Source organism: Aptenodytes forsteri, unplaced genomic scaffold (assembly GCF_000699145.1).
Source record: "Aptenodytes forsteri isolate BGI_AS27 unplaced genomic scaffold, ASM69914v1 Scaffold92, whole genome shotgun sequence".
Classification (NCBI taxonomy): domain Eukaryota; kingdom Metazoa; phylum Chordata; class Aves; order Sphenisciformes; family Spheniscidae; genus Aptenodytes; species Aptenodytes forsteri.
In genome coordinates, this window is record NW_008794581.1 from 2120713 (window position 1) to 2140384 (window position 19672).

A 19672-nucleotide genomic window follows, 5' to 3' on the forward strand; every position below is an offset into this window, starting at 1 on the left:
GGTACTCAGTTGCTGACTGAGGTTAAACCACAACAGTACAGTATAAAACTACAAATCATAATGGCTCAGCTCCATCTTTCCCCCTATTACCTCAGCCTCTTCTACTAATAAAAAACCCCATTCTTAATTAAAGACCAACCCCTTGTGAAGACAAAACACTAGTTTTTGCATAAATGCATGTATCCAATCAAACTTTTTGGCTGTGTGGAAACAACATACTGCCTTGTTTTACTAACATTTAGCCTCTAGCCTTTTGAACTACAAAAACACCTGCTATTTTATAGAAAACAACCTTTCAGGTGACACTTACCTAAAGGGGTGCTTTAAAATGAATCCCATTTACCTGATGATAAGTATAATTGCCCATCTATGACAAGCAAAAGAACTGAGAAGAGTGTTCTTGAAAACTTAAGAAAATGACAGTCTCAAGCTGGCCATAAACATTTAAACCTGTGATCCAAACTTCGATATACATATGCTAAATTTAAAGATGTGATCCTTAGTCATACATGTCTTTTGACTAAGATTTTAGTTTAATCTAGTGCAGCTCAAATATAATTCTCATACAAATAGGTTGAATTCCCCTGCAATTGTGTGTTTGTGTATTTTTATCACACTCATATGGTTGTCACTCACTGTTAACACAAATAATTTAAATTTCAGTTTAAGCCTTCTCTTGAGATTATTGTTTTCTCGGGTCTTTGCCTGTCAGAGTTTTTCTAATCCTCAACTTCATTCTCTCTGCCTCCTAGGAAACCCTTTTCATAAGCCAGACAAAAGATAATCAGATCCACCTGAACTAACTTCAGAGTAAATCAACCAAAACTGTTATGCACTTGTATGCATCATATTTCTGCACCTTTCATTAAAATGACTTAAAGACATGCTTGGTTTTCTCCATGAGGTCTTACAACGTATTACTCCACATTAAAAGCAAGTAATACAACAGGAAGGATTTTCAAGAGTCCCTAAGTCAATGGGTTTCTAACACATTTTAAAACTTTTGAAAACTCCAAACAATCATTTCAAAACCACAGTGTATATTTTTTAATATAAATAAAATACTCAGTTTTGATAACTGCCAATTCTTTGATAAATTTATTTCATGTCTGCATGAATAAACTCAGGTAATTAGCAAGAAAAAGACAACATCTGGAAGAGAGATTTGTTTGTGGGAAGAACCCTTTTAAAATGCAAAACCCCTTTTAAAATGTAAAAATAGATTGCTGGCTACTACTTCATACCTCCCAGTCAGCATCCCAGAGCCCCTCCAAATGTTGTGCAATGGAGTTGGAAAAAAGAGGAGCCACAGCACTGTATGATGGACTTGACCTTCACATCAAGCTTGACAAACTTAGGTCCTGCTTGCTGATCCAGCAAAAGCATAAGGATCATTACGTCAGTATCAAAATATTTAAGCTCCAAAGTCCTTAATCTAAGAGGATTTATTCAGACAAAAATGAATGAAACATGACATGGATGCACAGCAGTGAAATAACAATTAAATGCCTTATTTAAGTATTGCAGGAAGCAGAAAATGCTAGTTTAAGTTCCAGGGATCTTGCACACTTGTGCCCTAGAGGCATCCCATCACAAAGTGTAAATAGGATCAGACAAAGAAAGATTTTTTTTCCTTAGTTTGAACAAGTTGCTGTGTACATTCTGTCAGTAAGGAAGGTGAGGGGGAAAAAAAAAAAAAAAAAAAAAAAAAAAAAAAAAAAAAAAAAAAAAAAAAAAAAAAAAAAAAAAAAAAAAAAAAAAAAAAAAAAAAAAAAAAAAAAAAAAAAAAAAAAAAAAAAAAAAAAAAAAAAAAAAAAAAAAAAAAAAAAAAAAAAAAAAAAAAAAAAAAAAAAAAAAAAAAAAAAAAAAAAAAAAAAAAAAAAAAAAAAAAAAAAAAAAAAAAAAAAAAAAAAAAAAAAAAAAAAAAAAAAAAAAAAAAAAAAAAAAAAAAAAAAAAAAAAAAAAAAAAAAAAAAAAAAAAAAAAAAAAAAAAAAAAAAAAAAAAAAAAAAAAAAAAAAAAAAAAAAAAAAAAAAAAAAAAAAAAAAAAAAAAAAAAAAAAAAAAAAAAAAAAAAAAAAAAAAAAAAAAAAAAAAAAAAAAAAAAAAAAAAAAAAAAAAAAAAAAAAAAAAAAAAAAAAAAAAAAAAAAAAAAAAAAAAAAAAAAAAAAAAAAAAAAAAAAAAAAAGAAAAAGACAACCTCCTTACTGAAAATACACTTTATCCTACTTCTAACAGAATTTTTAAGTACATTGCTACTTACCTCAGTTAACTTGAGTTACTGCCAAGAGATTCTTCATCTTACTGTGACAAAAACTTTAGCATTTAAGTAATTTATTTTCTTTCAGATATTCTTCTATCCTGAAATATTCCTTTAAGGAGTAACAGATGCCAACCTGATGGTGTAATCTAACCTAAAACTTTGGTTTTGGGACACGGTTTCCAATGATAGCCTGAAACTAAGGAGGAGATTCAGAAGTCTTTAAACCAGAAAGGAAGAAATTGATGTAAAAAAACCCCAAAAACCCCAGAAGGGTTTATTTTGCTCACACTTAAATTAGGAACAGTTCAAATGATGTCAGTTTTTAACTACAATATTGCAAAAGTATAATAAAGACATGAGAACTTGATCCATGGGTGCTGAACTGAACTGAATGGCAGTCTGGATGGTTTTGGATCAATCCCTAAATAGGAAGTGGTGCAGAAGAGAAAGCTTGATAAAGTAGTTTTAAGCTTAATTCCTAAAGCACCTGGTAAATTTAACAGCATAATAAACACTCAACAAAAGTTGCATCAGACATGCTCAATTTCAGAAACTGCAACTGAATTTTATCTTCCACTTTATGAAAACCAAGAAGTATGAGTTCTAGCCCTGCTGACTGCGGTAGATCAGAAAAGTACGATCACTGCTTATGCTGACATTCATATTGGCCTTAATGACCAGGCTTCATTTTTAGCATTGCAGGTGGGGTAACTTTGGCTTAGCACGTACACTAATTGTGGCACAGATAAGGTACAATTTGAGACAAATGTATTTCTGTCAGTATGCATACAATTTTCCACAGTATGAACTTTGTTATTTTATCATTTTGTTATTTGTATCAGTCATGACAAACCTTGTAATAATGACTGTCCTTGTAATAAAGGAGGTAGAATCTGTATAAAATTTAGATATTTTGTTTCCTTTTTAAGAAAGAGATAATGAAGCTGCATGTAAAACATTTGTTGGAAAAAGAAGCGGTGTGGTTTGCTGAAAGTATTACCAGAAACACACTAACTTTCAGAAAGGCAGAAACAATATATATTGTGACAGAGAAAAATACATGCTGTTTCTGAAGGTTTAATGTCACCATAAAAAAGAAAGAGCCCACAGTGCTGACAAGGATCAATGAAAGAACTTTGGTTTATGGTTTTTCTTTGATGAAGTACAGCTAGCATGAAGATTTTTACACAAATAGACTTAAATATCTTACATTGCAAAACATTCCTGATATGCTGAACTTCACAAAAGTAATCCCATTAACTCTTGTAATGCACTTTGCATATATAATCATGAGTTCATGCAGAACCAAGGTAAGATAACAAAGAGAGTGTACAAAGAAATCTGTATTAAAAGGCAGCCTACTTTATTTAGCAGGGTTTGTATATCTTTTAAATGTGGTGGACCCATTAACTTTCGTCAGTATCTTAAATGCATTCTTTAGCAATTCAGGTGACACATTTCATATGATAGAAGACCTACTGGACAGAAATGTCAAGAAATGCATGGTATAGCTAGATGAACTACCAAAGGGGCAAACAAAAAACTGAAAAATCCTGGACAACTCCTTGTTTGAAATGAAAGAAGTTATGACGGAAAGTTTCTGTGCATTAAAATAGAGGCCTAAAACACATTCCTGTATTTGTGCAGTACGTTCCACTTTCAGCTATTCATCAATATTCAGTTTATATTGCATTCTTCTGGAATTATAGAGATATGCAGTATTGATTTTAAAAACCTTAATGAGATTCAAATCTTGAAAAGAAAAACTATTTTGTTCCAAAACAAACAAAACCCTTATGAATTACAAAAGGAATTCTGATATGCCTTAATATTTCATGAATTAAAATGGAATTCCTATCAGAAGTGACAGATGGAGAACATAAAGCCACTTTCTGTAATTAAGATCCAAAACAGATAACACACTTCTTCCAGAATCCAGGAAAAAAATTTCTTCCACCATTAAATACTATGTCTATGAAAATAAAAACATTAATTTACTGTAAAGTAGTATAAAAATGAATACACCAGAAAATACAATATGAAATAATGTTATGCTTGAAAGAATTTATAACATACTCTCCAGTATATTTTTGTTTAAGACTAATTCTACTTGTGGTTTTCTTTGCACCTTTAACTACTTTTCAGTTACTGTTACTATAGCTCTGGCCTGCCTAAATTCCTGAAAAGCCACTGTTTGCTTACAAGTTAGGTAAGAGTCAGGAAATATTTACTAACCATGAATAACTGAATAGGTTTGCTTACAGAATGAGCTTCCAGGGTTGGACTGATTACTGGATTTTCAGTTTGCTCTTGTGGTTTTCTTTGCACCTTTAACTACTTTTCAGTTACTGTTACTATAGCTCTGGCCTGCCTAAATTCCTGAAAAGCCACTGTTTGCTTACAAGTTAGGTAAGAGTCAGGAAATATTTACTAACCATGAATAACTGAATAGGTTTGCTTACAGAATGAGCTTCCAGGGTTGGACTGATTACTGGATTTTCAGTTTGCTACAGTGAAAAAAGCAACAGTTCTAGAACAAACTTACTAGTTCATTTAGCCAACTCAAATATAAAATCTTAGAAGTAATTCCCAGAGCTTCAAAACATTTCTTTGAAAGAGCAGAGCCCACTGATTTGTAAAACAGTGTAAACTTTAATATGCAACAGTGGAAGTTTCTAGTGAATCTTTTCAGAACTTTGGTAGCTTTTAGGCACACAGTCGCAGTCTAAAACATGGTTAATTTTCTAATGTCAGTTGATTTTGAGCATATGCTTAAGTTTACTACTAAAATCAAAGCTGGCTTACAGTGAGGTTTTTGTCCTCTTTTCTTTTGCAGAGAGAGACAAGAGGAAAAAGCATTCACTTTAGCAGGAAAGAGACTGAATAGAGTTGCTGGATATTATTTTATGAGATTAAATGAGAAAGAAAAATGTAAATAGTGGAAGAAAACAAAGGTTTGTGAAAGTGACACATTCAAGATGCATACTTTGATACAATGCAGCTATACTGTATATACTGCAAAATCTTCATACTTAATGTATTTATGCTGCATAATTACCAAACCACCAAAATTTTGATTTTGCTGTTTTCGTGATGTTCTCAAGCGTGAACAATTCTGTTAAAGTCTCAGACTTCAAGAAAGCATCTTTCTGTGTAAGACAGGACTTAAATCTTTAAGTGCCACTGAAATTACCCAAACTTAATAATAAAACAGAAATAAAACATAATCTTAAATGGGCATCCTTGCTAGATTTTGAGAGTTTTCTAAACACTTCAATAATTTGATTCCCATGTCACAATTAAAAACAAAGCAGAAAATACTTCATGCCTCAATAGAATTCTTACACTTGAATGTTGGTTTTTACATTAGTTGTGAGGTTTCTCTGCTCAGATAGTATTTTATAGCTTTTCTGTTTTCTCATGTGTGACAATTAAATTTCATCATCCACAGATTATCAGACAGTTTACAAAAATGTTCTAACAAGAAAAACTAAAATACTACTTCTTAAATACTACTATTATTTAAAACCAACGTATAGTTAAACAACTGAGCAGATGGTATTTGTCTAAAGCAAATTTCATTGAAGTATATTCACAGGTTTACACTATAGAACTTTGAAAAGTGTATCCTTTTCAAATATTTGATTAAGTACTTCAAAATGCTGAAGTAATTCAGCACTCAAATTATAGTGTTTGATGTAATTTCTGGCATCATTACAGCAAATGTCGCATAAAAGAAAAACATCTTATTTAAAGTAAGGTCTTGACAGCAGTCTGGCATAGTCAACAATCTTATTCACAAATTGGAAGGCTGGTTATAATCAAACATGTACAGAGGGAATTAGTTTTTTTCTCTGTCCTCTTGAAACAATGCTAACACTTAAGTTTTCACTCCCCAATCTTCCTTAATTACTTTAATCTCTGAATACAGAAAAAAATTAGGTAGGCATAATATGTAACATGAACAATTTGAAGTAGTCGTACATCACATATAAATGTGATACCAATACTAATAAAGATTTCCCAATGGATGTAAAATAGATGTGTCGTGTCGCCACCTGTTCATTAGCGTCCACTCAGAAATAACCCTGATCCTGCAGAAAGTCCAGTATGACCTAAGCCTTATTCTCACAGTTCTGTGGTCTTCAGTGAATTTCTCCTGCTACAGTTGCAAGTTTTGGCTGAGATGCAGTGTTTATTAATCAAGCACAGAATCATATCAATGCAGTTACGTAGCCTCTGAACTAGCATTTTTTCCTAATGCAGCCAGCTCAGAGCATAGGCAGACACTGTGAAAGTGTCTGCGCCATCTGCATAGACATACCTGATAGAGCATGACACAACTCACTCTCTATCCCACATTCCCCAAGTGGTTAGGCAAAGAACAATGGAAAAATCTCCTGCTACATACACATTCATTTCCTGATAGTAGTCTGTTTTAAATATATGCAATTTCTTATATGTAAAATAATCTGGAACAGGTAAACTCTTACACATTTAGCAGACTGTCTTGCATGTTGATGGCTCTATTGCATTGATGAAAATTCAGGTCAATAAACAAAAAACGACCAAGTGAGATATAATTAATGCTTTTAACTTTGGGGCAAAATTACTTGCTCAGGTACAACACTTTTACTGCTGTTAGATTTCATTATATTCAAACTAAAGTGTTTCTAAAGTCTCTCCTGTTATTCTTCAGTTGTAAATGGCTGTTTCACAGTAAAGGTATCCTTCATTCCTTTCACTTACCATCTTTAAATACTTAAGATTCCAGCCTTCCATCCTACTCCCTACCTAAACTAGGCATATCTTCAAGTATCTCCTAATAAATTAGTTCACCTAGTCTTCTGCTAGTTTTGGGTTTTTTTTGTCCATTCATATCCAATTGTTCAGTATCTTTTTTGGTGGTACAATACTTGGAACCGAGTGCAATAATACAACTGTGCTTTTACAGTTAATGCCTTTGTAGCAATGACCACGCAATCACAGCCACATCACAATGTAAATTCATGTTCAGTTTGTTTTACAGTACAAACCTGAAATATCTTTCACTATTGTGGCTTTCCCAATTTCTTTATTTTACGAGTCTGTGTGTGAAATTATTTTTCTTTAATACTAAGGCTTTTAACATCCCAACATGACTCTCAATTTATTTTCAATGACATTTTCCACACCTTTTCCTCCCTCCCCCAATCTAGTATTCCTGTACTAGAATCTAGTATTTAGTGACATTTGCTTTTGTTTCTTGATGATTAATAAATTCATAGTCTTCTAACAATGTTTTTCCATGGTCATAAGATCCAGTGTAAATCTCAGTCCTGTTTCAATTTTGGTAACAGAACAACTATAAAGTACAATATAGTGAGGTGACATCACACAGACCAAAGTGAAGTTTAAGATACAACACCATGCTAATTTTATAAAAACTTACAAATATTTACAACTCTAAGTGTTTTCACAATTAATATTATTAAGGAAGCTTAGAGGCCTTTGCTCAATGAAATTATGCTTCTTAAATTACTATTCCAAAATGGCTACAAGACAGCAGTATTATTAGGTGAGCAGTCACAAGCTGCTACTTAATCTAACATATATTCTAAATATTAATCTGTATCATCTACAAAGCTGATGCTTCAGAACTGAAATGTTCCAACAGACTTTAGAGAAAAAATATGAGTATCTGGCTAGAGTGAAAAAGGGAAACTTCAGAAAACTGCTTTTAGCTCCATACAAACCATGATGAAAATAAAAGCTTTGTCATAAATGCAAACAGACTCAAACATTTTAAAAATTTAGGCAGTTAGCTCTGGATCACTTTTTTGTCTTTGGGTCACCTCTAGTTATAAGGCTGAAATTCATAAAAGACAGGAAAACTTTGGCTACTTCAACATTACCCAACACCACCATGAAACAGGACCAAAACTGTTATGCTGACGCCCTGATACGCTCACTATATATTTTGGGGGCTGTTCTATTTCAGACTATCAGTTGGAGCTCATCAGCTGTGCTTCTGGAATGCATCTTCCAGCGTGGCTTCCTCCAAAAGTGCACATCTGGTCTGCGGTAAAACACTAATGTAGGTGTAACCCTTTACTTAAAATTTCTATTAAAATTTCAACTTTCCCCAGGTACTCTTGAAGTCTGCAAGTTCTTTCATCCTTTACCAGAAACATACCTATCATGCAACTGTACTTATTCTTTCCATACAGACAAGAAATTTTGTACAATTCAAATGACAACAAACTGATAGGCTTGTGAGGACATCTGGAGAATGACTTTTAAAATGCAGTGGGTAGAATCCAGAAGTGAAAATTGAACATTTTAAACTTCATACTAGCAAACTTAATATACATCATAGTAACTAATCAGAAAGACAGCATTATAGGAAGAGATATTTAGCAAGTGCTAGTTGATGCTGCCAGCATTTTAACAATTTTTGACATCAGTCGAGACAAAGGCAGCCAACAGGAAAACATTAGATAGTTTCATCACCTAATTATTTTTGTATTACAAATAATTTAAGCATGTTATTTGATCATCAAGTGTTAATGTTTGAGAACATTAGGTGGATTCTGGTGTAGCTGATACTTTGATACATTTTATTTACTTTTAAATAAGAAAAACAAAACACTTTCTTTTTCCCCTGAAAATTCGAAAATGTATTTCTAGAATCTTAGTTTTTCCTGTATGTTACAAATGCGGACCCAGCATCCCAAGGCACAGAATATGCTATTGTTATTCTTGCTTCCGTAAAGACAGAAAGCTTCCTTACTAAACAAATTTAGACAGTAAATTCATTTACTAAATAAATATACTTCCTTACTAAATAATCTACTTACTAAAGACAGTAAATGATACTTCAAATGACATACACAATGTGACCTGTAAAATGCTGCAAAAGACACTTACTCTACATTTTAAAATCTCTCCTTTATTTAAAAGCTCAGTTCCTCCCTCTTAGTTTGAATTTTGGCAATAATGACAAGTGAGCTATTGTCCTGATAAATTAGCAAAGATAATCTGACTCCTGAACTTTTAAGTACAGATTAAAAAAATTTACTTAAGCTTGAATCTCTACCTTGTTCTGTTTTGATTGCTGCTGGCTCTGAAAAATATCCAAACTGAGAGCTGAAGAAGGATTTAGAGGTAGAAGAAATATTAAAGCATGGATGAAGAAAACCAAAAAAAGTAAATTTTGATTATTTACCTACCTGCTAGTATATGGATTTTATTAGACACCACAGAAATCCCTTAGAAGCAGGAATGGGAGATTACAAACTTTATTTGTTTATAAACAAAACCTTTTCCCAAAGACTATTTGTGTTTATCCTACAGGGCCATCCCTTTTGGCAAAACTAGCTATTCACAGAAGAGAATATGATCACAACTACATATTTTGTTTACATGCTTTCTCTCAAATGATTAACATTTTAAAATTTGTTATATTGGTTTTACTAAATTCTGGTGTCAAAATACATGGTATTTATGGCAACTTTATGGCTAATTTATGCTACCAGTGTCAATATGCCTCCACAGCTAGACAGAGGACCATGAATGTATTTTTCAATTAAATGTCTAATGAAAAGCCCGTGTGGTAATGCTCAGTAAATTTTGACATTTCACAATGATGTTTTGATCAATTTTAAATGTCTGGTGTCATAAACTCATCTCTTAATTAAAGCTGTTCTTACGTTTAATCTAGAATCCTTTATAATCCAAATTATATAACATTTACACAGTAAATCTCCCATCTGCTTTTCAGTTAGCACCTTTAAGCACTACATGTTCATTCTAGCTAAATGTAGGAACAGTTTCCTCTCCTTCAAGACCATATTACGTTTAATAAGTTTTTTACATTTATTCTTTGGCTGTGGATTTTGTAATGGTAGATTCTCTACCACCAGAAAACTTTTTACTTCCTTTGATCATTCGGTGAATTACCTTTCTTTGTGCAAGACTTCCTCAAAAAGGGAAACATCATTAGGATATTGACTTTCTCTTTTCAGGGTATAGACAAAATAACTCACTAGATAACCAGAATAAGTTATTTAAAGAGAAAGCAAAATGTAAAGAGAGTACTGCCTTACTGAAATATTTTGGCAGACCTACAACCAAACCTTTATTTTAACTGCTTGATTTTAAGACTCACAGTGATAGTAAATACAACACTTTTAGTAATACTTCCACCTAACTACTATCACCATTACAAGATGCTTAGTTTCTCCTCCCCATCAAAACCTTCTTTCAGGTCACATCTTACCTTTCTTTTGATTAAGTTGTGCTTCACAGAATCTTGAAAAACAGAATATCTAAGCCCATCCCTCCCAAAAGGCAGGATCAATCTCTTCTACATCAATTCTAAGAAGTATTTGCTTAATCTGCTATTGAAAAGTTCCACTTTGTAGGTCATCTATTCCAATACTTATCTTTAGGAAGTTTTCCCTAACATTTAACCTAAATCTCTTTAGCTGCAATTGAACCTTATTATCTCCTGTCCTCTCCACAGGGATTACATAGAATAATTCCCTCTCCAAGGTAGCCTTTAACATTCTTGATGATCATTAATATGTCTCCTTTTACAAAGTCATCTCTTCTCTAAACTGAACAGCCCCAATTCTTACAATCTTCAAACATTATGCTTTCCAGATCATCAACCACCTTTGTTGCTCTCCTCTGTGCTCCCTTAAGATGTCTCGTATGTTTTTTTTCAAGTGCAACCGCCAAAACTGGGCAAAGGATTCAGGCTGAAGACCTGCTCAGGCTCAATAGAAAATGAATGTCTTGCATACAACAGTCCATTTTATATATTTTACAGTACACTATAGTCTTTTTCAATAGCATGGCACTATCAACTTGCTCTCAGCTTTCTACTTACTATGTTTCCTAGATTTTAAGCTGCCTAAGTACAACCTAACATCTTGTGCTTGTGCAACTCAATTTGTGAGCGATACGCAAACCACTTACTATAATAATCGTTTCCCCCGAGATCTCCCAAGGTAAACATACTTTGTTTACCTTGACCTGGCTTTTAACTTCTATGAACTGACTCAATTTACCAAACCAGCACAAAACTATCCTACCAAAGAAAAAAAGGAACATTTTTCTTCCAACTTAAACTGAGTCAGATCAGTAAAAGCTCCAACATGGACTAGTGGAAGGGAAGAGAGTGAACCACTCACCTCTTCACTTTAACAACTGCATCTGAAAATGCAACCTTAGCACATAAGTTTGCATTTCTCTTTATTTTTTTCTTTCATCTTCCCCTTCCCTGCCCCATATATTTTTTTTAGTCTGCCAATTTAATAAAGGTAATCTGTTGTTTTCTCCAGATCACTAATAAACAGATTCCCAGAATCCCACTGTCCAGTTTGATTACAAACAATTCTCTTAAAGCATTTTGTTAACGTTTTGTTAATATTAATGTCTCTGGGACTGCTTTAGCCAGCTCCCTAATACGCTTCAGTGAATGCCATCAAGTTCAAATTATTTTAATGCACCTAATTTATCTAAGTAGTCTCTATATGCTTGTTCTGTACCTGAATGCTTCCTTCTATGTCACTGATCATATGCAACCATATGATCAAAGTTGACCACTATGCTAAAGACAGAGTGAAAACAAGCATTCAAGCTTATTTCCTCTTTGTTTAGCCAAAGACAACCAACTCTCTTCTTGCTCATTTGTCTCCTGTTACTGTATTTTCATTAATCATTTTGCCCTTCACCATTTGCATCTCACTTAATGTCTTTTTAATTTTGTCTTAAATTTTAGAACATGTTTATTTTTAGAATTTTTAATTAGGTACTCCAAGAACTTGTTGAATAGGTTCTTTCCTGCCATATATCTTTCTCAACAGGTACTGGAACAGACCCCTTCCTGTGCTCTGACAGTAATCACAAAAAGCAAACCCAAGATTATTCAAGATCATTTTCACCATTAGCTGTTACCTACAGACTTTCAAAAGGTTTATCTCCTACCTGCTATTTATTTCAAAGAAAGTAAAAAAACAAACCACCCTGGTATATAAGCTCCCTTTCCTTGAATAAAAGGTATCCTTCAAAACTGTACCATAGTAGTAACTATGAGTATTGCCCAAGTATTACTTTAGTCTGTCACTGTAAAGGTGGATTTATTCAAATTACTCCACAATAAGTCCTCTGACTTAACTGGCACCAGAACAGGGATAATGTTTATGTGATAGTATTACAACTGCCATACACGGCACTATTCAATATCATTTATCATATAATGTACATAAGGACTACTCTTTACCTTTTCTACACTTCTACTTGCAGTTCTTTTTTTACATGGCCAGTGACAGCATTCATTATCTTGCCAATGAGAGCTTATATTATCCCCTGCCATACACGGCACTATTCAATATCATTTATCATATAATGTACATAAGGACTACTCTTTTCTACACTTCTACTTGCAGTTCTTTTTTTACATGGCCATGGCCAGCATTCGTTAACTTGCCAAGATTTATTCAAATTACTCCACAATAAGTCCTCTGACTTAACTGGCACCAGAACAGGGATAATGTTTATGTGATAGTATTACAACTGCCATACACGGCACTATTCAATATCATTTATCATATAATGTACATAAGGACTACTCTTTACCTTTTCTACACTTCTACTTGCAGTTCTTTTTTTACATGGCCAGTGACAGCATTCATTATCTTGCCAATGAGAGCTTATATTCATTCAGTGATTGAGCACGATTCCTAGAACATTTTCAGAGCCACTACTTTGTAAAATTTGGTGCCAGATTTCATATACAAGTTCAAGATACTGTATGCTTTATTTTGCCCAACTGGTTGCTGATCAAGCTCACCTGTTATTCAAGAGAGTCCACGAGTTTTTCTAAAAATGATGTTATACTTTCTATCACTCTTCTAAATTGTGTGTCATCTGGAAATTTTTATTAATCATTTTGTATTTTTTTCCAGATTTCTTACGGTATTGAGAACCGGACCAAGAATCCACTCCAGAAATGTGTCTAGCAACTCCAGAGTGCTTAAAAACCAGTCCTTTTTTTTTCTTCAGTTCAGCTAATAAAGGGTGTTACATCCACCTGCACTAAAACACACACCTTACATACTATTATAAACTTAGCAATTTATGCACATTTAGAAAGAAATAGAATATAAAATTTGTCTGACAAAGAAGTGGGCATCTGAAGATCCCATTTTGCTATGGTTTATGGAAAATAAACATGGAACTGACTTTCTGAATTTGAGTTCCACTGGTGTCATAAGACGCATAAAAATTTGAAGACAGTAGCTTTGAGTTCAAAGTTAACCATTTGCATTTAAGTACCTTTCAAAGTCGGAATGTCAAGAAGACTTTCAAAGTCAGAGGTCAGAACAGGTATGTCACCACCAAAGAACTCAATCATATGCCATGACATTTCAAATCCAGAAGCTTGCCCAACTACACAGATGTAACTAAAGAATGTTTGGAAGGACAAATACTACCTCATTTGAAAGAACGAATGCTACCTGCACAATTTATTTACATACTGGCATCCTTACATTACTACCATTCTTAAGGAAAACTAATTTTCTTGGGGGGGGGGGGGGGAATTAAATATACATTTTAACAATATAGTGTCCACATTTATCCACATGAAACACAAAACTGCTAAAAACCTTTAAAACTGGAATGTTAACTGGAGATCTACACAACACCTGCTATAATATACTCTTACCTTCCTTTTCTTTGGGTTTTAAAGCTCTTTCTTCTTTTTTCTGCTTGGCTTCCAGCAGTTCACGTTTCAGCTGTCGCGCTTCTTTCCGTAGCTCCTCGCTGCAAAGAGAAAAATAATTACAAGAATTTAATCTTCCGGGAATGTAAAGCCAGTCAGGAGAAACAGAATCAAAGTTAATGGGCAGTAAATCTCTGATATAAACAAAAAGAACTCACTGATGCTAGGAACATGGCTTAAAAATAAATTAGAACCTAAGAAAGTTCATATTTTCATTAGCAGAGACAACAAAAGAACATAACAGATGACTTATTTTAAGACCCCATTAGAAATATGTCAAGGACGTGAATAATAAAATGAAAAAAAACTATTTGTATTTTTAATTTAACATTGTAATGTTTAACCATGAGAACCACACAAAGAGCATTTGAAACAGAGGCACTGCCAAATAAATATTACATGTGTTCTAAAATTCCATTTACTGAAGTAACAAATCTTAGCATTTTGGATTTCTTAGACGGACAGGCAATGTGGTTGTTAAGTGACAAAGACATGATATGTATGTAAGCATAAATTATTAGATATGACAATTCATTTCATTTTACAAAGTTTACAAAAAAATAGTTAGGCGATAACACTAGAAAGAAGAAACCAAAATTTGCAAGTCATTGTGCCAATATCAAATGAAATATCTGTCTTCATAGAATCACAGGTTGGAAGAGACCTCTGAAGATCAGCCAGTCCAGCTCCCCTGCTCAAAGCAGGGCCAAACCGAGTAGGTTGCTGAGAGCATTGTCCAGTCAGGTTTTGAATACCAAAGATGGAGACTCCACCACCTCTCCAGACAACCACTGCTTGACCTCCCTCAATGCAAAAAAACTCTTTTGTATGTTTAAATGGAATTTCTTGAATTTCAGCTCATGCCTATTTGTGCCAGTCTAATGGTTACCAGTGGAAAAGAACTGATAACTGCTTCAAGTTTTTCTGGTGTTAGAATCTGTATTTCCCACTTTTTTTTCAAAAAAAATTAAGTTCTCATTCATTTAGTATTCATCAGAGTCAATGAATAGCAGAAATTATTACAATGCAGGAATCTGGCATGCATGCATCTCCCTGCAGCTGTTTTATGTACCTCAGTTCTCATCTGTAATACCATTACTCACAACACAACAGCCTTTTTTAAGCAAAGACTTGGAATTGTGGGGTGATGACTTCTTTTGAACTTCATTTTCATTTGTGTGTATGCACATATACAGAGCTTGTGAAAAGCACTAGAAAAAGAAGACTGCCATTGTAAAGGTACTCAATCAATCAATTACAGCAGTAGGTCTTAATTTTCAGCAGCATGGCAGAAGGTACACTAAGCCAGATTAACAGGTTTTACATAAGACTACAGTTCTACTTTTCTGTCCTGAGAAGAAAATCATAGGGGAGGGATAAAGAAACATGTTTAACCCAAGTAACTCCATTGCTTTTATATAAATTGGGGATAGTATGGTAAGCAAGCCGCAGTACAACACTAATCTAGTATACTGCAACATTTTCTTATAGAAGTTGTACAGCAGGAACAACATACATGTCAATAAAAGTTATACGTTTAAAATATTAGAGTGCCAGAACGTAGTGACAGCAACACAGGAAGAGGGGGTTACAAATGGCACTTAGGAGTAACAGAGCCAAGCACATCAGAAGTTTTCCTGTAAGAAGGACACACTTACTTTTTCTCTTAGTTATCTTAAGCTATTGTGGAATGAAGAACAAACTAGCTAGTGACAACCCTAGACAGCTTAATTCTAAAATGTTTTTTCAAGCACCTTCTATGATCAGCACTAGGTCAATAAAGGACTTTGATACTTGGCTCCTTATAGAGTCAACACTTCCTATATTTTTTATTCCTAGGCTCACTTTACCAAGTTAGGTTGACGAGAAAGGTAATCCAGAAAGCCTGCATGCTAAAGAGGAAGCCACAAGAACTGACTGATAGGAAAGCCAGGCTATACTCGCAAGCCAGATTTACTGGAACAGAACTAGAAATAACTGACTTTTTGTAAACAGGAAAATGTCAAATTGACGAGGAAAAACAGAATCAAAATAAGGGACTACAAATCAGTCTGTACCTGCCCCCTACATCTTTGAAGCACAGGTCTTTGCATGCAGTAGATCTGCACTCAGGTTTCATATAACTTAGCTGTTGGTTTGTAGCCAATTATGCAGTTGCCTCCTGTCCCTGGAACGTTTCTGTTGCTACAGAGGCATAGCTCTATCTGCTCCATGCTTTTCTCACTGCTCTCAGTCCCGCTGCTATGCTGCAGGCTCTCCTCTTGCTCTTGCTCCCTCCTCCTTCCTCTTCTTGCCATTTCCTGCAGCCCGGAAGCTGTCCCCCCTCCCTCAATGCAGAGAGGTACTTCCAGAGCAGGTGTAATCTCCTCCCCTGCCTACTTACCACCATTTTGAAGGGCCAAAATGCACAAATGGAAAACAAACAAGTGACACGCAACTGCTTTTTTTCTTCCTGAAATCGCATTGCCAATATTGCATACAAAACCAAAAAGTATTTCCTTGCTAAATTTCATATTTTGAAAACAGAGAAATAGCTCATTCTTTAAGATACTAATCTTTTATCTCCACAGTTTGTGAAGAACGTTTCAGTGAAATTGCTTAAGTACCAAGCTGGATTCCACCTTGCAGAAATTTCTTCTAAAACTAGACAATATGGACCAAATTTCTTACTCCCAGTGATTTTTTTTAATAGCTTTTGAAAGTTAAATACATTTTATAGTAAATGAAAGCCATAACTTTCCAAATACTGGCTAGCACTAGCTTATATGTAAACAACAGCTTTTAACCTTTTATCTGAGGTAGCTTAGCCTAATTATTTTTTCTATAATTACTACAATCTCTTAACTACATAACCCTCAGTATCTTTTTCTGACTGCAGTTGGAACATCCTTAAAGATAACAGCTGTTAAACAACTTTACCTATAGGCTTAAACTATTCTAGGGCCAAGCACAATGGTCGTAACTGTCTCAACCATCTGTTCCATATTCAAGATCAAGCAAAGAAATAACTGTGTATATGTGTGTGTATATGCGTGTGTATATGCATGCATGCATACAATAAATTATATATTGAATGTTTCTGAAGACAAGAATTATAGATCATATTCTTTTTTTCTAAGTAACATTGCCAAAACTCTCTAGGAGACTTAGCTCCAAGAAGCACTATGAGAAAAAAGAAAAACCCAAAAATTGTCCATTTAAGCCTAAAACTAGAATGAAACAGGAATATCAAAAGAATTATTCATTTTTCCTACTCATATCAGAGTTGACTGAAATCTGAATATTCATTCTGCAGAAAATTGAAAAGAATCTAGCCAAATGGTTTCAGAACAAACTGTGTAACTCCAGAATTTTCAGATTACTTCTTGAGAACAAATAAAAATGTTTTATCTAGAAATTTTCTAGTGAAATCAAGTCTAGGAATCCCTTTGAATTTCTGGTTCAACTGTGGCTCAGTTTGATAGGATTGTGCATCAGTTTGATAGGACTGACAGGAACTCCAGAATCTAGGAGCTACGAGAACTTGGGTAACTTCAGGCTGAAATCTAGTTACACCCTAAAGACACCATGCATGGTGAAGGCATCAGCTTTCCTAGTAAACTATTTGAATGCATGATCAACAAACACCTCCACACTGTTATCTTGGTCACCACTCCGGCTTCTCTTTAGCAGACTAACTAATTTATACTTTTTAAAGAGTTCTTTTTAAAGGAAAGGATGTTCTCCTAGCTTTAATCGCTTCTGTCTACTTCAGAACTCCCTGCAGTATTTCCACAATCCTTTTGAATGTGGACTTCAGAATCAGACATACTGATGGGTTCCTACATTCCTGTAGGGCTTTGCTGATGGTGTACTTGGTACCTTAGTTTTAACTCACCAAGGAACACAGGGTCATCACTGCACTGAGCACTCACATTATTTTCCACAATGACTCTAAACCCACCTCTTAGTCACTTCTCTCCAAAATGTCATTCAGCAGTTGTACTATCCTGCAGCTACAACTTGCATCTCTGATTTCCAATTGTATTTTTTTTATTGCATTGTGACCACTTCGGTATTAAATTCAAATTATTTGTAATGGTCTGTTCTCATGTACTATATTATTTTCTTATAAAGACTTTTTAAATAAAAATAAGAATGTCAGTGGCTTTTAAACAAATGTTTGATACAAATCTACCTGTACTATCAACACTGTACCAACTCAGTTATTTTTATAAATCAAAAAAGTCAACCCTTTTTAAACCTGTATCATCCCCTCCCTCCAGTTTCCCCAAAAGGCAACATAGTTATCTACTACCTACAAAAATCACACTAACCAGCATTAGTTACAACTTTAGTCTTTTTTTTTGCTGAAGCGTGTACCAAACAAAGCATTCTGTTATATCTGATTAGGAGTGAAGAAAGTCTAACCTGTCTTTGTTTCTCTACATCATAACTTTTGCCACAATTAGACTCTGAAATAGTAGTTCTATTCTTTGGAATTCTCGTAGTTTTCCAGTTTTTTTAAAAATGAATGCTAGTACAGGAAAAAGCATTGCATTTTCACCAAAGTTCTCAGACTTAAGTCAGCTAGGCCTGTTATTTGAAAAGGCTTAATCTTAAAAGATGCTGCCCAACTTCCCACTTTTTAATGGATGTGAACGTTTTATTCCACTCTTCCACACATAGAACATAAGTACCTATTAAATAATTTTTCATTTTATATATAATTATTTTACCATCTTAATATAGCAGATGACTTAACATATAAGCTATCTTGGCATTTTTTTCCTCCCTCCTTTTTAATCTAAACTGTTTAAGAAATGCCTCCTTGCTTACTTTACGCATCATGGTAATGTCATCAATATTTCATTGACTCTTTTGGCTTTTCTTGTCAGTATCTGTATCATAATTTGACACATTCTTAGCCATATCCTTTTTCTTTTTCACTGATTTCATATTTCTTTTAAACCAGAATGTTTCATTCCCAGTGTGACTTTATTCCACATCCAATTTGGATATCCCTGAACAATTCTTATATTTTGATAATACTTCATTCTGTCTTTAATTTTCCAATTCAGTTATACAAATTAAATGAAATGCCACATCCAGAGAGTAGTGGTCAACAGCTCAATGTCCACATGGAGATCAGTGACAAGTGGTGTTCCTCAGGGGTCCATACTGGGACCAGTACTGTTTAGTATCTTCATCAATGACATAGACAGTGGGATCGAGTGCACGCTCAGCAAGTTTGCAGATGACACCAAGCTGAGTGGTGCAGTCGACACGCCAGAGGGACGGGATGCCATCCAGAGGGACCTGGACAAGCTCAAGAAGTGGGCCCATGTTGAACCTCAGGAGGTTCAACAAGGCCAAGGGCAAGGTCCTGCACCTGGGTTGGGGCAACCCCCAGTATCAATACAGGCTGGGGGGTGAAGGGATTGAGAGAAGCCCTGCCGAGAAGGACTTGGGGGTACTGGTGGAGGAAAAGCTGGACATGAGCCAGCAATGTGCGCTCGCAGCCCAGAAGGCCAACCGTACCCTGGGCTGCATCCAAAGAAGCGTGGCCAGCAGGTCGAGGGAGGGGATTCTGCCCCTCTACTCTGCTCTGGTGAGACCCCACCTGGAGTACTGCGTCCAGCTCTGGAGCCCTCAGCAT

At 34.4% G+C, this 19672-nt stretch overlaps 1 protein-coding gene across 1 annotated transcript in view; it reads right to left on the minus strand.

Annotated features, from left to right (window-relative positions):
• The window catches only part of CWC27 (CWC27 spliceosome associated protein homolog), a 124044-nt gene that overhangs the window by 24175 nt on the left and 80197 nt on the right, over positions 1-19672 (minus strand). Inside the window, 1 exon segment of the mRNA XM_019470253.1 lies at positions 13978-14168. Within this exon segment, the coding sequence (XP_019325798.1) occupies positions 13978-14168 (191 nt within the window).